This window comes from Staurois parvus, unplaced genomic scaffold, assembly GCF_062004578.1.
Source record: "Staurois parvus isolate SC_StPar_1 unplaced genomic scaffold, SC_StPar_1.0 ptg000662l, whole genome shotgun sequence".
Taxonomy (NCBI): Eukaryota; Metazoa; Chordata; class Amphibia; order Anura; family Ranidae; genus Staurois; species Staurois parvus.
Genome location: NW_028318458.1, coordinates 2,778,715 through 2,797,365, shown reverse-complemented (window position 1 = coordinate 2,797,365; position 18,651 = coordinate 2,778,715). Strand labels below are relative to the sequence as shown.

Below are 18,651 nucleotides of genomic sequence, written 5' to 3'. Positions count from 1 at the left end.
TGGTGTGATCTCCCTGCTCTAGTTCCTAGCCCTGTCCTGCCCCTACATTCCCGCACGTCCTGCTTGCAGGGCAGGTGTTCCCATTCCTCCTGTTGCATTCCCCAGAATCTAAATACATTAAAGGTCCATCAGGGGGAGTTGAGACTTCCCATAATGTCTCCGGCAGATGTACAGATTTGAGAATTCAAGTGCAGAGATCTCACCATCGGAGTGCCTGAGACATTCATCGGCTGATAGAGCCACCAAACATGTAATTTAATATCAGTTTTAGGTAAAATGGCCCTAAAATACAGTCCTGTTTTAAAGGAACTTCCAGATATAAAATAGTAGTGTAGTGGGCACTGTCCCGGGTACTCACTGTGCTTGTGGTCCTCAGTCAGCAGTCGGATGTTACCTCCTGCTGTTTGGTGTGTAGCTCAGTATGTGGAAGTGCTGTAAACGCCTTTGTGACATTATGCTTGTGTAAAGCAACCCCTCAGCTACTGTCCTGATGGACGCAGAGCAGTTCTGTTGCATCTTCTGTGCTCAGAGTGGATATTAAGAAGCTTCATTTCCAAAGAAGCTTAGGCATGTTGTGGGTGGAGTCCATGCACAAGCCACTCCCCCTTCTGTACAGAGCATCTCTTCGGCACTCTTGGCTAAGCCCCTCTTTGCTGTGTTTGAAGAATATCCCAAGATCAACACCATCCCTGAGATGTTCCCCAGCTGTGCTTGTCACCATCCACTTCAATATTACTGTGTCCACAGGATTAAACTTGAGGCCCATTTACACTGCTGAATTGCAGTGCGCTAAATCGCATGTGTCCAACTTCTCCAAAATAAAAAGTGTCTGCACTTCTTGTAGCAAGTTTTGAAATATGACTTGTCTGTAATTTTTTTTCTGCATTGGGAGGTCCATAGATGAATTGCATTGCATTTTGGTGGACTGCCAATAAGTATTAACAAGCCTTGGTCAGTGACTGCCCTATACACTTTAAATAAAAAAAAAAAACATCAAAAATATGCTCCTAACACTACCTACACACCTCGATGCACATGCATAAAACCGACATTATGAGCGAATGTTGGTGGAACTCATTACCTATTGGTTTCTGATATATTCTGAGAGCTCCAGAACCACCAAGACTTCCACTTTGGAAGGAAGTTCAGTTCAGTTTTTACTAGACTGATTCTGACAACTTGTAGAACTTAATGGCCAAGATGACATTTTGAATGACTAGTGGTTGCGCTGTATAATGGCACATTGTGCCTCCTTGGTCGTTACTGGGTACCTCTGTAGGCTCATTAAGGTTTACGCCCTTGGATTTTTGCCACTATGCCCCATGAACACACTCAAGAGACCACCAATCTGTGAGGGTTCAGCATGGGGATCTCTCTGGTTCTCAATACTGTTGTTAGCCTCTCCTTGCTGTCTCTCTCCTTTTAACATGACTGGTGATGTTCAGGTTAGAGGGTGGGTTTAGCCAGTGATGTAGCAAGGGGAGGGGGGGTACACAATCTCAATCAACTGAGGGGGGGTGTGACTCACCTGCTATCTCCTTTTGGTTTCTTGGTTTTCCTGTGAAGGACAGGTGTCCATGGGTCCATTGGCATGATTCACACTAGGAAAGTGTGGGAGCGGTAGAAGGTGTGTTCTCCTTTCCTCAAGCACCCTAGCTTGGCACAAGAACATGAAAAAGAGCCCTCACTATTCAGTGTTATCATACACTGGAGTCTGACCTCCTTCAGCTGTCAGGGGGGCAGTATCTCGTAGTGAGGTACAGCCACCATGCTCTGTGGGGTGCTAATCCACTGTGGGATTTGCCATGGTATTCAGTTTAGTCTGGTTAGCCCTTGCCAAGTAATGCATGGTGGATGGGTAGATGGATCGGATACCAGCAGGTCTGTAGCTGTGAATGGACAATGGAGTATCTGGTAGGAAAGGGCATATAACTCTTGTGCTGTGCCTCAATATACTTACCATCTCCGGTGTGGTAAGTCTTCATTGTCTTTTCTTTTTCTTAAGTGTCTTATTTTGGGTTGTCCATGTGCGTGTCTTCTCTCTCCCTCCCTCTCGGTTTCTCCGGGGTCTCATCTGTTGCGTGTGGGGGAACAGCCTAAATTTAGTGTCCTGGGTCTGAGCCCAGATATTTGCTGAGATCAATGAATACCAAGAGTCAACCGTAGAGGTGTAGAGAGACATCTTTGCAAGGAGGGGGGGCCATGGGTGCAGGGTATTGAGTAGCCAGAGGACACAGCAGAGAAGTGGTAGAAGATAGGTAAAGTGTAGATAATGACACATCCTAAGATTAGAGACGAAGATAAGGGACCCCGTCTGCACTTCTGGGTTGTTTGGTGATCTTGCAGTGCAGGTAGCTTCTGTTGGTGTCACTGTGTGGGGTCTTGCCGGCTGGATGCCTCATGGGAAGTGTAGAAACTGACAGATGTGAAATAGCCTAGGGAGTGATAAATATAGAGATCTGCTTCATATTACATCTGGAGAGCCAGGAGAGAGCAAGACTTCCAGCGGGAGAGGATTAGAGACATTTGGAGGGAGAGAAGAGACGAAAAATTAACTGAGGATTGAGTGCTCTGGATAGTCAAAGAGCAGTTGACCGAGAAGAGACTGCAAGTGAGAGAGGGACGTGGATGGAACCGTTTTCCTAAGAGACTGACGTATTGAGCAAGGCTGGGACAGCGGGATGTCTTTCATTACTACACCTGTTGCAAAGACAGCTTCCTGGGAGAGACATCTGTGTTGAAAGAGAAAGCAATGAGACTGCTGAGATAGCAAAAAGGTTGCTGAGGTAGTAATCTCTGAATACAGGACGATCGTGAGAACCGGAGGAAGGATAGGGGATCATAGTAAAGCAAAAGCAGGAGTGAGAACTTGTTAATAAGTATTGGGTCATCTGAAGAGAGCAGTGTTTAACTTTTTCAGACAGCTTGTGAATAATGGATATAAACTCTGTAGTTTCGGAAATAAGCCGTCCCAAGGCACAAAATGACACTCCAGTAACAAGTAAACGTAGTAAGTCTTCAAAGAAAAAAACTCCTGCTAAACGTGCTACTGTTTATTTTGAGGTGGAGATCCTGGATGCCAAGACACGGGAGAAGCTATGCTTCCTGGACAAGGTAAGGAGCCACAGAGTGAGTGAGATTAAAAATGTGCTGGAATGGAAATTATATGGAAGGAAATGGAGGAAACAGCAGGTGGGGAGGAACATGGCAGTGGATGGGAAATGCTGGAGGAAATAGAGCATGTCTGATGCTTCATGGGTGCAGAGGGTTGGGGGTTGGATTGAGGAGCGTTGAAGGGGTTGTTGTATGTGTTAAAAGGTGCAGAGGGTTGGGGGAATTGGGTGGGGGTTAGATATGCTAGGGTGGGCTGATGGTTTGGGTTGAGATATGCTGAGTGGGGGATGGATAATTACATTAAAGCATGCTGTGAAAGATTGAGTTGTTGGTTGGAAAGGTCAGGGACTGGATTTGAGGTTTCCTTAGAAATTGGGTTGAGTGTTGTAGGAAGGGATACTTTGGCAGAAAATGTCAGATGATAAAGACCTAAGTTGGGTAGTGGTTGTGAGCAACAACCTCATTTAATATGCAACCTGCCTGTTTAATAACCCAGAACAAATTCTGTTCAAAAATTACATCCAGATGTTACATCACTATTAACTTTGACATGAATTGTAATGGAATCATACAAAGGCCAAAACCATCCAAGAAAATATATTGGGTTTGAGTAGGCCTTGGTGGGTTAGGTTGACTCAATTTCTGTTTCCTTTAAAAAAAAAAAAAAATGGTTCATGGGGTTCCTCTTAGAGGTTTCTTTGGAAGCCCATAATGAACTTTCATCTGATCCCACGTGCTTACATTTTAATTTGTCAGATTAACACAATTTTTTGCAAAAACAGTGGAAGAACATACAAAACATCTGAGCAGTTTCTTAAAAATAAAAATAAAAAAATTATACCCCGAGTCAATATCTCATTGCCCTCATGGTGATCATTTTCAAGATGTTGGCATTCTATGAAAGTTTAAAATTGCATTCTCTGTTCTAAACTGGTGATCTAAAATGTCACAACAAGTTCACTATTTAAAGAATAATAATTATTATACAGTATTTATATAGCGCTAAAAGGTTTGCTCAGCGCTGTACATTATAGTGGGGTTATTATAATATTTCACCTTTCCTGGTTCCTCCTTTCTACCTTTTATCAGCTTTAAATAAATTACATTTTTAAATAAAACATTTCCGTTTTTGTTAAATACCTTAATTTTAGACCAAGGGCTGTCATCACTGGGTCTCTATGCTTTTCTCTATAATGCCGGCAAGGCTGGTGGAAAGGATGGCAGGCTGCTGTACATGGCTTCCTGAGGACATCCTGCTTCATTACTACTCTCAAGCGCCCTCACCCCTGATGCAAACAGTGGGCTGGCTCTCTGGAGGAGTTCTGCAAATGGCATTATGCTTTGATGGGTGGGTGTCAATCTGAAGGAGTGGATGTTCCTAGGCAAACTGCTTTTGCATGCAGGTTGCCTTGGGTGACACCCACATGTGATGTTGAGCTTCCATGATTAAATGAACCAAATTCCAATGAATGAAAGAGGCAAGCCATGGATTGTTGAGCTTGGGAGGAAAGAACTAAATCAGGGGTGGGCAACTGTAGCCCTCCAGCTGTTGGTGAACTACAAGTCCCATCATGCCTCTGCCTTTGGGAGTCATGCTTGTAACTGTCAGTTTTGCAATGCCTCATGGGCACAGCTGGAGGGCCACAGTTGCCCACCCCTGAACTAGATGATGCCGGAAATCCTACAACCAGGAAATGAGGCGGCTCTCTTTGACTTCTAATGCACACTGTGCTCCGTGTGAAGGGAAATTGGGTAAGGCTGGAGTTCAGCCAGTGGCATAGCATCCATGGGTGCAATGTTTACCACGCACTGGTGTCACAAGAGGGGGTGAGCCCCCTGTGGCCTCACACATTGCAAAGCAAGAAGTGTGGGGGGAAACACTGTTGGATCCATCCAATACTTGTGTGTAGGTTGAATCCACTGAGTCCCCAACAGTCCCATGCACACGGGATATGTTCTACTAATAGCTCTGTAGTTATTAAAGCGGAACTTCTCCTGAGTTCTGCTTTTCTGCCTCCGTCTCCCCTCCTCGAACACCTTGGGACACAAATTATTTTGATAGGTACCCGCTCCCATCTCCCCTTAGAACTCCTAGGCGATCTGAGCAGAAGTTCAGCCCCCCTCTTTCCCTGCAGCTTTCTGTGACACGTCACAGGTCCCAGAAAGCTGCGGTACCATTCACAAAGCACAGCGCGGCTCGCACATGCGCAGTGGGAAGCTACAGTATTTATAGCTGCTGACTTTTTTGGGGGGCCACTGAAGATCATCTTTAATTGCCTGGCGTTAACTGGCTACAATAAAAAAAAAAAACAAAAAAACCTGTCCTTATTAGCCAAGCCTCCTGTCAGTCTATTCAGCCTTCCCCCTTTTTTTTAGCCAACCACCAGTCAGGGACCTGCCCCTTTACCTCTTCAGTATAGTATCATAGAGCGGTGATGGAGCACAGTGCCAGTTTGCCCCTCCCCTTGCTGGCAGGGCAGGAACAAAGCCAAATGAAAGTTTCTTTCCTCTAAGCCAGGGGTGTCTAACCGACGGCCCTCCATCTTTTATGGAACTACAACTCCCATCATGCCTCTGTTGTAACTGTCAGTCTTGCAGTGCGTCATGGAACTTGTAGTTCCGCAACAGCTGGAGGGCCGCAGTTTGACACCTGTTCTCTAAGCTCTTCCTATGTAGATATGGCAGTGTCAATTCCCCATACAGTACATGCATTATAGATGAGCATAAAATCCAGTGACAAAGTGCTTATATCTGGGTAAAGTGAAAATGCAAAGTGAAGACTGTCACTAAATAGTGGCCAATAAAGTGCAAAGTGCCAGACGTATTAATCACACAATAGTCCACAATTAAAGTGCATAAGAGATCGTGCCGATCTCTATAATCCAGTGATCTGATCCGGTATTAATATGGTGATTAGGTAGATGATAAGATTGCGCACTCACCAGATACGCAATCAGAATGCGCATTTAGAAATAGCAATTCAAGAAAACTGGAGGTTCCCTTATGGTCTGGTCTGGTCAGGTGCCACTCACTGTCTGGTATCCACTGCCACACTTGGTACAGCCGCTCTGTGGGTATTAGTTGCTCACAAGGAGCCAAGATAGCAGTCCGGTAAAAGCTTATCAGGTATAATGCCAGGGAGACACACTGAGCCGACCAGCGGTAGTGAATGTGGTGGAACGTCCGGGCAAGATGGCTGCCGTACTTCCAGGAGAGGTGTGGAACGCATACGCCGGACATCAAGGGGTCTAGTAAGTAGGGGTGGGAACTTATAATAGCCAATCAAAATACAAATTTGGCTGATCTGACATCAATAACCTGAAACCTGGTTTCTCTTGGTTACTGTACTTTGCACATCCACGTTGTTATGGAAGAAGCCTTTGTGGCTGTCAGATGGAACTCGGCATTTGGTATGGAGGTCAGTAATAATAGTCCATAGCACTACTGCAAATTGGGACAATGCATGACCCCACTTTACACTTTATTGGCCACTATTTAGTGACAGTCTTCAGTTTGCATTTTCACTTTACTGAGATATAAGCACTTTGTCACTGGATTTTATGCTCATCTATGATGCCTTTACATGATGCATGTACTGTATGAATATCTATGAAACTGACACGTTCTCATACCACGAAGTCACTTTATTTAATGTTTGCAGTTTAGTCATTTATATTGACATTTTAGCGCTACACCCTGCTTTTATGATTCATTTTGAAGGTTTTATATGGTACCTTTTGGTTTTTAGCAGCTTTTTTATGTTTTAAACGCTCGCTTGGTCCTTTTGATTCCAGTGTCAATTCCCCGATCTCTCTCCTGTGGGACCTGGTTCATTCATCCCCGGCATTCACATTACAGCTCAGTGCAAGCACAGGAAATGTGCAGATTTGCAATGACAGCCCGAGATTTGCAGCAGAGATAGAGGCGCTGTTCTGAGGTGTAAGCACAGAGCTCTGTAGATGTGCAGGCTGGGGTAGTACTGAGGACTGAGGATAGGAGCTTCTACAATAAACCCAATACTTCACAAGTGACAAATGCCATAGAGGTTTCTGGGAACTGGAGTTCCTGGTATCAGAGCTTGTCCTTCTCCTCATTCTCTTTCCCAGTAAAGGAATCCAGTGTCTGGAATGGTGAATCCTGTGTCTGGAATGGTGAATCCTGTGTTTTTTGGTTTTTTTTAAGGCTACTGATGTATGTATTGAACTGACGCAGGGACTACCAGGATTGTAGTAACAGTTCACACTGTCATGAATACTTAACTTCTAGTATTCCAAATTTGACGTACATATTGTTACAGTCCTGTTGCTGGTGTCAACTAACCAGCAACTAGAATGGACAGGGAAACTACTCGCCTACTCCTACAGCATGACTCTCTCGCCAGCAGGATTGATGAAGACGAGTTCCTGTCATCATGGTAGCGATGTCAGGTGATTAGTTTCTTTGCTCTCTCTAGCAAACCTGTCACCAGCAACAGGATCACAAGTATGAAAAAAACATTAACGTGAAGCTGTGCTCAGTTCATGCACACTAAAGTATTTTAGTTATTCTGAATAAGCAGTAAAATTACTTTTTAAAGTAGACATTCCCTTTTCTAAAAAAAAAAAAAACACAAAAAAAACAACAAAACTCTGGATCTTCTGAAACCTGCATCACAACTGACTTTTGAACTCTGCATCACTTACTACTGACCCCTGACCTCTGCATTACTATTGACCCCTGCATTACTACTGACCCCTGAACCCTGCATCACTACTGTCTCGTAATCTCTGCATCACTTACTACTGACTCCTGAACCCTGCATCACTACTGACTCCTGAACCCTGCATCACTACTGACTCCTGAACCCTGCATCACTACTGACTCCTGAACCCTGCATCACTACTGACTCCTGAACCCTGCATCACTACTGACTCCTGAACCCTGCATCACTACTGACTCCTGAACCCTGCATCACTACTGACCCCTGAACCCTGCATCACTACTGACCCCTGAACCCGGCATCACTACTGACTCCTGAACCCTGCATCACTACTGACTCCTGAACCCTGCATCACTACTGACTCCTGAACCCTGCATCACTACTGACTCCTGAACCCGGCATCACTACTGACCCCTGAACCCGGCATCACTACTGACCCCTGAACCCGGCATCACTACTGACCCCTGAACCCGGCATCACTACTGACCCCTGAACCCTGCATCACTACTGACCCCTGAAGCCTGCATCACTACTGACTCCTGAAGCCTGCATCACTACTGACTCCTGAAGCCTGCATCACTACTGACTCCTGAAGCCGGCATCACTACTGACCCCTGAACCCGGCATCACTACTGACCCCTGAACCCTGCATCACTACTGACTCCTGAAGCCTGCATCACTACTGACTCCTGAAGCCTGCATCACTACTGACTCCTGAAGCCTGCATCACTACTGACTCCTGAAGCCTGCATCACTACTGACTCCTGAAGCCTGCATCACTACTGACTCCTGAAGCCTGCATCACTACTGACTCCTGAAGCCTGCATCACTACTGACTCCTGAAGCCTGCATCACTACTGACTCCTGAAGCCTGCATCACTACTGACTCCTGAAGCCTGCATCACTACTGACTCCTGAAGCCTGCATCACTACTGACTCCTGAAGCCTGCATCACTACTGACTCCTGAAGCCTGCATCACTACTGACTCCTGAAGCCTGCATCACTACTGACTCCTGAAGCCTGCATCACTACTGACTCCTGAAGCCTGCATCACTACTGACTCCTGAAGCCTGCATCACTACTGACTCCTGAAGCCTGCATCACTACTGACTCCTGAAGCCTGCATCACTACTGACCCTTAATCTCTGCATTGCTTACTACTAACCCCTGAACCCTGCATCACTACTGACCCCTGAACCCTGCATCACTACAGTCTCTTAATCTCTGCATCACTTACTACTGATTCTTGAACTCTGCATCACTTACTACTGACTCCTGAACCCTGCATCACTTACTACTGACTCCTGAACCCTGCATCACTTACTACTGACTCCTGAACCCTGCATCACTTACTACTGACTCCTGAACCCTGCATCACTACTGACTCCTGAACCCTGCATCACTACTGACTCCTGAACCCTGCATCACTACTGACTCCTGAACCCTGCATCACTACTGACTCCTGAACCCTGCATCACTACTGACTCCTGAACCCTGCATCACTACTGACTCCTGAACCCTGCATCACTACTGACTCCTGAACCCTGCATCACTACTGACTCCTGAACCCTGCATCACTACTGACTCCTGAACCCTGCATCACTACTGACTCCTGAACCCTGCATCACTACTGACTCCTGAACCCTGCATCACTACTGACTCCTGAACCCTGCATCACTACTGACCCCTGAACCCTGCATCACTACTGACCCTTGAACCCTGCATCACTACTGACTCTTGAACCCTGCATCACTACTGACTCTTGAACCCTGCATCACTACTGACTCTTGAACCCTGCATCACTACTGACTCTTGAACCCTGCATCACTACTGACTCTTGAACCCTGCATCACTACTGACCCCTGAACCCGGCATCACTACTGACCCCTGAACCCGGCATCACTACTGACCCCTGAACCCGGCATCACTACTGACCCCTGAACCCGGCATCACTACTGACCCCTCAACCCGGCATCACTACTGACCCCTGAACCCGGCATCACTACTGACCCCTGAACCCGGCATCACTACTGACCCCTGAACCCGGCATCACTACTGACCCCTGAACCCGGCATCACTACTGACCCCTGAACCCGGCATCACTACTGACTCTTGAACCCGGCTTCACTACTGACCCCTGAACCCTGCATCACTACTGACCCCTGAACCCTGCATCACTACTGACCCCTGAACCCTGCATCACTACTGACCCTTGAACCCTGCATCACTACTGACCCTTGAACCCTGCATCACTACTGACCCTTGAACCCTGCATCACTACTGACTCTTGAACCCTGCATCACTACTGACTCTTGAACCCTGCATCACTACTGACCCCTGAACCCTGCATCACTACTGACCCCTGAACCCTGCATCACTACTGACCCCTGAACCCGGCATCACTACTGACCCCTGAACCCTGCATCACTACTGACCCCTGAACCCTGCATCACTACTGACCCCTGAACCCTGCATCACTACTGACCCCTGAACCCTGCATCACTACTGACCCCTGAACCCGGCATCACTACTGACCCCTGAACCCGGCATCACTACTGACCCCTGAACCCGGCATCACTACTGACCCCTGAACCCTGCATCACTACTGACCCTTGAACCCTGCATCACTACTGACCCTTGAACCCTGCATCACTACTGACTCCTGAACCCTGCATCACTACTGTCTCGTAATCTCTGTATCACTTACTACTGACCCCTGAACTCTACATCGCTACTGACATTTGAACTCTGCTTCACTACTGACATTTGAACTCTTCTTCACTACTGAACCCCTGCACTCTGCATCCCTTTAAGCCACACCCAGTAGTCAGTGCAATGAAAACCACATGTCCGCAACCAGAAAGGTTACCAAGTGCTTATTAGCATGATGGGGTTAGGGGACCTCGTCCCATGTGACAGTGCTTGGGTCAAGCAGCCAATCACTAGATTTGACACTGCCTCATGATGGAGGGGGACATGTAACTGTTCCCCTTGGCTTCATGTACACAAGCAGCTCCTAAACTCAAGTTTAGGAGCTTTTGCCATTTTTTGGCCAAAGCTCCTAAACTCAACTCCATAAAAGCCTGTGTGTTCATGTACACATAGGCATTTAGCAGAGTGTAAGAGCTGCCGCATTTAGGTGAGGTTAAATCTCCCTCTCCTGAACGTGGAAAAATCTCATTCAAGATAGGAACCTTTGACCACCGAAATATGCGGCAACTGGGGGGTTTTGCCGCAATTTGTGTTTTCCCGCAATCGGTGGTCAGGGTAGGCTTGTGTACATGAAGCCTTAGTCTCTGATACAAGGTGGCAACCTTGGATTTTGTGCTTGCTGTGATTGAGGCAAGAGCTGCGAGGGAGCGCCAGTAAGGTGAGTATAATTGGGCAGGAGGGGCCCTGAACAAACGCGCTGTCATTTTCCCTTCTTGGTCAAGGTGATGGTGTCCCATTAAAGTGGAACTAAACTCTGCAAAAATACTCATCACCACCTTCACATGATGCAGCAGTTTTCAGGTTTTTCGAAAGGTATGTCATGTTTATCCTTTTTCTACTTAAAGTGGAACTGCACTGCATCTCAGCACCACAAACCAAAAATGCCATTTAATTCATTTTTAATATTCAAAGCAATTTCCCCCATCCATCCATGTCTCCATGCTTTATTTTGCTGAGATATCATTTTGAAAAACAACCCCCCTGACATTTCTGGCTGCAGCCATTTTGAGTAAGGGCAGATGATTAATGTAAATGCCCTTAGCTCAGGCATGGGCTGAGAACCCTCCCTCCTCTTCTGAAGACTGAAGGGATGAATGACATTATTTGCCTAGGCATGGAAAGCAAGAAGTAACTGAAGAAATGTAAATAAAGGTTTAAAAAAAAGTAAATGTGCTAGCATTAGTAAATACGGTAGATAAAAAAAAGTAGATCATAAGGATTAAAAATAGTCAATGTTGCTTGAGTGAAGTTCCACTTTAATGAATTGCATACACTATACAATCTGATTGTACAATCTTCTTTAGATCTACCATAGACTGTGTAGTGCAGGGACCTATATGATTTTCTAGAAATTGAATGGATTATTTAGGTGTGGTAAATCTAAAGGAGATTGTACAGAAATTGTACAATCAGAATGTATAGCGTATGGGCAGCTGTGCCCATTAAAAAATAAGTTCATGTAAAAACCCAATGGGGTTCCAACCCTTCCTGACTCTATCCATACCAAAAAAAAAAAAAAAATGTTTCGGTTGGCCTTACACGTTAAGTATTGAAACATGGATAACAATGACAGCCCCTGTACTTGCAACTTCAAAAACAAGTGTTGTTTGTATCCTGGAAATCCTCCTTTTAGGAGAGAATTCCAGGTATGGATGTTTTATACGTGTTACATTGGACCAATGTAACAATCCATATACTATACCTTGCTGATACCCCTGAAACAATGCTACTCCAGTGATCTCACTTGCTTTTGGGTCCTGTGCTGAGTGGCTGGCCTGATGCATTTTGAACACAGGAAGACGGGCGCCATTCGGAGAATGCTTTGCTGAACTAATGCAAAATGTTTTCTGATTGGATGAGGTAAAGAGTGTGATGTCACCTTCCCGTCTCTCTGTCTTGTCCAATATGCAAATGCTTTGCATTCATTCAGAAAATGTCGCCTGTACCAAGCAGCAAACCTCCTGTGTTCAGTAAGCAGGGATGCAGCCAGCCTGGAAGCAAGTGGTGTCTACTTCAGTTATTTCCAGCTTCTAGAGCAGGGGTCTCCAAACTTTTTAAAAAAAAGGCCAGTATACGGTCCTTCAGACTGGGGGGCAGACTGAGACCTGTGGAAGTATAAAATGTCCTGGTATCAGTGTGAGTAAGCAATGCCTCATTGTTGGTGTCAGTGGTGGGACTAGTACCACATTGTTGGTGTCATTAGGAGGAATTTTGCCCCTTCATTGATGTCAGTATGAAGAATAGTTCCCTATTGGTGTCAGTGGGAAGATTTGCACCCCGTTGTTGGTTTCTTTGGGAAGAATTGCGCCCTGTGGTTGGTGTCATTGGGAAGAATTGCGCCCCGTTGGGGGTCATTGGGAAGAATGGTGCCCCGTCATTGGGAAGAATGGCGCCCCTTCTTTGGTGTCATTGGGAAGAATGGCGCCCCTTCTTTGGTGTCATTGGGAAGATTTGCGCCCCATTGTTGGTGTCATTGGGAAGGTTTGCGCCCCATTGTTGGTGTGATTGGGAAGAATTGCGCCCCATTGTTGGTGTCATTGGGAAGAATTGCGCCCCGTCGTTGGTGTCATTGGGAAGAATTGCGCCCCGTCATTGGTGTCATTGGGAAGAATTGCGCCCCGTCGTTGGTGTCATTGGGAGGAATTGTGCCCCATTGTTGTCATTGGGAGGAATTGTACCCCATTGTTGTCATTGGGAGGAATTGTACCCCATTGTTGTGAATGGGAGGAATTGTGCCCCGTTGGTGTCATTGGGAAGAATTGTGCCTCTACATTGGCATTAGGGGGAGGACATATGTCTAACTGTTGGTGTCAGTGGATGGAATAGTGTCCCAAGGGCCAGATAAAAGCAAGCAAAGGGCCACATCTGGCCCCCCGGGCCGCAGTTTGGAGACGACTGTTCTAGAGGAGTCCCACAGGTATGGTATGTACGTAGTTGCATTGGTCCAAGTTGCAGAAGGTTTTGTACCATAATACAGAGAATGCTTTAAGGTTAAAAAACCTTCAGCCTTTAGAACCCCGATAAGTAATATTCTGCATCTCCATGATTTTCTGCAGTGCTCTGCTGACACAACGTTGGATGATTAGATTGTACAGATGTTCCGAATAAAATAGTGCATGTATACTCCGAAAGTCCTTTACACACTACATGTAAGGACACGCACAATTCTCTGTATACATGCATACAATTTACATTGGGTAAAAGAAGTATTGAACACGTCATCATGCATACAATGTACAGTATATACTGAGGTATGCTATACACTTGCTGTGAGCAAGCAATCTTAGCCATGGCCATAGTAAAAGGGGTAAGACCTGAACACACAGGCTCCCAACTGACTACTGAGGTGTAATGCACACTGATGTTCAGCCCCTGTACATGAGATGTACAGTATGTGGCCAGGGAGGAATGACCAGAACACAGATTGCTTGTGCTTTGGGCATTCGTTACCCCTGGCCATATACAGTGAAAGAAATAAGTACGGTATTTTCTGGCGTATAAGACTACTTTTTATACTTCAAAATATACCCCAAAAATTGGGGGTCGTCTTATATGCGGGGTATAAAATGTGAACCTTGAGTTTGTTTGGGTCAAGCTGGCTGGATGTGTGGTAATACTGTACATACAGTATACCGGGCTGAGCCAAGCTGGCTGAAAACAAATGTCCCTATGAGAGATGAATCTGTCAGCCCGCTGGATGTGCGGTATATACAGTATACTGCGCTGAGCCAAGCGGTTTCAAAACATACCGGTACGTCCTACTGTAATCAGCCCGCCGGATGCGTGTATGTACGGTAGCTGCGGCTACATACAGTATACACTGGGCCAATCATGGCGAGTGATGTATTCTACTAATGAATACAAAGCCTGCTCGGATTGGCTGAGTCAGAGAGGTGGGCTGATGATGTCACAACCTCAGCCAATCCGAGCAGGCTTTGTATTCATTAGTAGAATACATCGCTCGCCGTGATTGGCTCAGCGTATACTGTATGTAGCCGCAGCTACCGTACATACACACATCCAGTGGGCTGATTACAGTAGGGACGTACCGGTACATTGAAACCGCTTGGCTCAGTATACTGTATATACCGCACATCCAGCGGGCTGACATTAATCTGTCATAGGGACATTTGTTTTGAGCCAGCTTGGCTCAGCACGGTATACTGTATGTACATTACTGCACATCCAGCGGGCTGTATATATACTGTATACTGTATGTAGCCGAAGCTACCGTATTACCGCACATCCAGCGGTAACCATCTGATTTGGAATTTGATCCATATGATGACTGTCTTACAAATGTACCACAAGATGTCATTCATGAACTTATGATGTCAGAGGATGAACATGAGGATTTTGAAGGATTTTAAGTACCGGTAAGTCATAACCATTTCAATTAAATCTGATGTTTTTAAATGGTGTTGCCTCGGAAGGGGGGTAGTCTTATACGGTGAGTATAGCCCAAAACCTATGTTTTAACTGGAAAATTAGGGGGTCGTCTTATACACCCCGTCGCCTTATACGCCGGAAAATACAGTATTTGATCCCCTGCTGATTTTGAATGTTTGCCCACTCACAAAGAAATGATCAGTCTAAAAATCGAATGGTAGGTGTATTGTAACACAGAGACAGAATAGCAACACAAAATTCACAAGAAATGCAGTCTCCAGACCTTAATCCGATTGAAAATCTGTGGAGGGAGCTGAAAGTTCAAGTTGTCAAACATCAGCCGCCAAACCTTAACTATTTCCATGCCAGGCACTTTTACCCCCTTCCTGCCCAGGCCAATTTTCAGGTTTCAGCGCTCTCACACTTTGAATGACAATTGCGCGGTCATGCAACTTTTTTCCCCAAACTAAAATTTTATCATTTTCTTCACACAACTAGAGCTTTCTTTTGGTGGTATTTAATCATCGCTGAGGTTTTTATTTTTTGCTAAATTAACAAAAAAAGACTGAAAATTTTGAAAAAAAAACACGTTTTTCTTTGTTTCTGTTATAAAAGTTTGCAAATAAATAATTGTTCATCATAAATTTAGGCCGAGATGTATTCTGCTACATGTCTTTGGTGAAAATAACCCAAATTAGGATGTATTATTTAGTTTGTAGGAATGTTATAGAGTTCACAAACTATGGTATAGATCTGAATATTGATCAATCCTGAAGTACTGACAGCCAATCTAATTTCTTGAGGTCCAAGAATGTCAGAATAGTACAGATATCCCCAAATGACCCCTTTTTGCAGAGTAGACAGTCCGACGTACTTCATAAGAGACATGGCGAGTTTTTTGAAGTTGTCTTTTTTTTGTCATAATTTTTCTGAAAATGAAAAAATTAAATAAAATATTTTCACTTTTTTTTTTTTTTACATACTGTCACCAGTGCAGTACAGCGTCATCATATAACTGGCATGGCGGTGATCAGGGACATTGACTGGTGACAGTATGAAAAAAATATATAATAATTTTTTTTTTTTGTTAATTTTTTATTACATTTTTTTCTTTTTTTTAAAGATTTTTTTTTTTATATTTCACTATGACCAAAGTAGTATAATGTTACCATAGTAACATTGTACTACTTTGGGGAAGTGATCAGTATTTTTTTTTTTTTACACAATTTGCTTATAGCAAAGAATTACTTTGCTATAAGCAAGCATTTACCTGAATGACATCGATTCATTCAGGGTTTTTTTTTTTTTTGTGCTTAGCTGTGATTTGGCCACGGCTAATCACATGACACAGCTGGGCTGTGATTGGCCCAGCTTGTGCATGTGATCGCTGTGACCATTCACAGCTAGCCACACTAGTATACAATGGATGGCATGAATGAAGCAATCGATTGTATACAACTGTCATGTGACCTGCTGTGATTGGTCACAGCAGGTCACATGGTACCGGCAACGGGGCTGGTACTCAGAACTGTCATCAGCCGTGTCCAAGGTACACGGCTGGTGACAGATCGCGCCGCTGCGCGGCTCTGCAGGCGCACGAACTGTGCATGCCCGGGAGGACGCCATATGGCGTCCACCCGGAACGTTGAAGGATTTTGCCGGCCGCCAGATTGCCAGTTAAAGACTTGGAGAGGATCTGCCAAGAGGAGTGGGCCAAAATCCCTCCTGAGATGTGTGCAAACCTGGTGGCCAACTACAGAAAACGTCTGACCTCTGTGATTGCCAACAAGGGATTTGCCACCAAGTACTAAGTCATGTTTTCTGAAGGGGATCAAATACTTATTTCCCTCATGAACATGCAAATCAGTCATCATTTGTTAGACATGCATTTCTTTTGAAGTTTTTGTTGCTATTCTGTCTCTCAGTGTTACAATACACCTACCATTCGATTTCTAGACCGATCATTTCTTTGTGAGTGAGCAAGCATTCAAAAGCAGCAGGGGATCAAATACTTATTTCCTTCACTGTACTGCCCTAGATGTTGGCACCACCCAGTGCACCTGTGACGTCTTTCTGCATGGAAATGCCAGCATCTCATACATCAGGGTTAAACGCCCATTGTATATGAGGCCTAAGGCTGTTGTGTCCTAATCATCTGACTTTTGTTTTTTTTCTTTTGCTCTTGCTGTAAAGGGACAGAGAACCACATTGTCCCAAGTCATTTGTAGTATCTGATTAGTAAGTAATAACAATCATCATTAAAAAAATAAAAATGCCCTTCTTGCCAGAATCACTTTGTTCTTTAAAGCCCCCCCCCCCCCGCAAGAAAAACACCTCATTAATAAAAGGATCAATTAAAGTCTAACATAATTAAAAAAACAGAAGTACAGTTGTTAATATTCATTCTGATCTCCTTGTTTGTACGGAGCAGAGCTTGTTGCATGCTCAGAGTGAGTGTTTTAGGAGATAAATTACAGGATGACAGGTATAGTCTGCAGGATATACATTACAGGCATATGTTTCACGCATATCCATTTTAGCTTGTTGTACACTGTATGGGGAGTCAGCATGCCAGTTGTTGTAAACAGATTTGGGCTCAACAAGGCTCAAAAATTGTCAGCTAAGCACAGACCGAACATAAACCCCAAAATGAGCCACTATTTACTAGCAGCTTGTACCATTTACAAATACAAATGTGCATATTGCCTGATCATGACAGGTACACTTGATAAAAATGGATTAAAGTGGCTGTCGCTTTTTTAATTTTTTTTTTTTTTATTTAATTTATTTCAGTGGCCATATTATACAGTGGCAGCTGGTGTGTGCTGTAAAGGGAGTGATGCCAATGTATGATATTTTTCAACTTTATTGAACCGTAACAAAGTGACAATTCACATGTCATATGACTCAAGGCAAAATGCCTTGTGTCACATGTCATATGACTCAAGGCAACATGCCTTGTATTGTATATGCACTGGAGTGGCATTTGGCAAGTAGCCCAGTGTTACCCAACATATTTGATGTGAACAAGCCCTTAAAAAAGAACAAACAAAGAGCCAAGCCTGCAGCCCCCCACTGCCCACATTGCAGAACTCTGCTGTATTTAACTGCTTAAGGATTTAGAGTGTAAGAGATACAGTCTTAAAAACATCTTTCTAGGACATATCTCCTTACTTTCATCTCCTTTTCCCTAGACCAGTGTTTTCTGTCCTTTTTCCCTATACCAGTGTTTTCTGTCCTTTTTCCCTAGACCAGTGTTTTCTGTCCTTTTTCCCCAGACCAGTGTTTTCTGTCCTTTTTTTCCCCAGACCAGTGTTTTCTGTCCTTTTTCCCCAGACCAGTGTTTTCTGTCCTTTTTCCCCAGACCAGTGTTTTCTGTCCTTTTTTCCCTAGACCAGTGTTTTCTGTCCTTTGTCCCCAGACCAGTGTTTTCTGTCCTTTTTCCCCAGACCAGTGTTTTCTGTCCTTTTTCCCCAGACCAGTGTTTTCTGTCCTTTTTCCCCAGACCAGTGTTTTCTGTCCTTTTTCCCTAGACCAGTGTTTTCTGTCCTTTTTTCCCTAGACCAGTGTTTTCTGTCCTTTTTTCCCTAGACCAGTGTTTTCTGTCCTTTTTTCCCTAGACCAGTGTTTCTCAACCTTTTTTCAGTCAAGGCACTCTTCCACTTTAAGTCCGGACACTTTTACCCCCTTCCTACCCAGGCCAATTTTCAGCTTTCAGTGCTATTGCACTTTGACA

General features: G+C 44.7%; 2 protein-coding genes across 5 annotated transcripts in view; one reads left to right on the top strand and one right to left on the bottom strand.

The window, feature by feature from the left end:
• DNAJB1 (DnaJ heat shock protein family (Hsp40) member B1) overlaps positions 1 to 641 on the bottom strand; it is a 100,407-nt gene extending 99,766 nt beyond the window's left edge. The window contains exon 1 of the mRNA XM_089651771.1: positions 359 to 641. The gene's annotated coding sequence lies outside the window, so the exon portion shown is untranslated. The remainder of the gene's footprint in view (positions 1 to 358) is intronic.
• Positions 1 to 18,651, top strand: part of TECR (trans-2,3-enoyl-CoA reductase) — a 78,227-nt gene that overhangs the window by 25,649 nt on the left and 33,927 nt on the right. Inside the window, exons 1-2 of one of the 4 annotated variants that reach the window (XM_089651767.1) lie at positions 1,881 to 1,973; positions 3,064 to 3,114. The exons of 1 other annotated variant lie outside the window; for it this stretch is intronic. In XM_089651767.1, coding sequence (XP_089507893.1) covers positions 1,896 to 1,973; positions 3,064 to 3,114 — 129 coding nt within the window. In that variant the 5' untranslated portion in view covers positions 1,881 to 1,895. Of the gene's footprint in view, positions 1 to 1,880; positions 1,974 to 2,867; positions 3,115 to 18,651 lie in introns of those variants that run through there. 2 more of the 4 variants (XM_089651768.1, XM_089651765.1) reach the window with 2 other exon arrangements.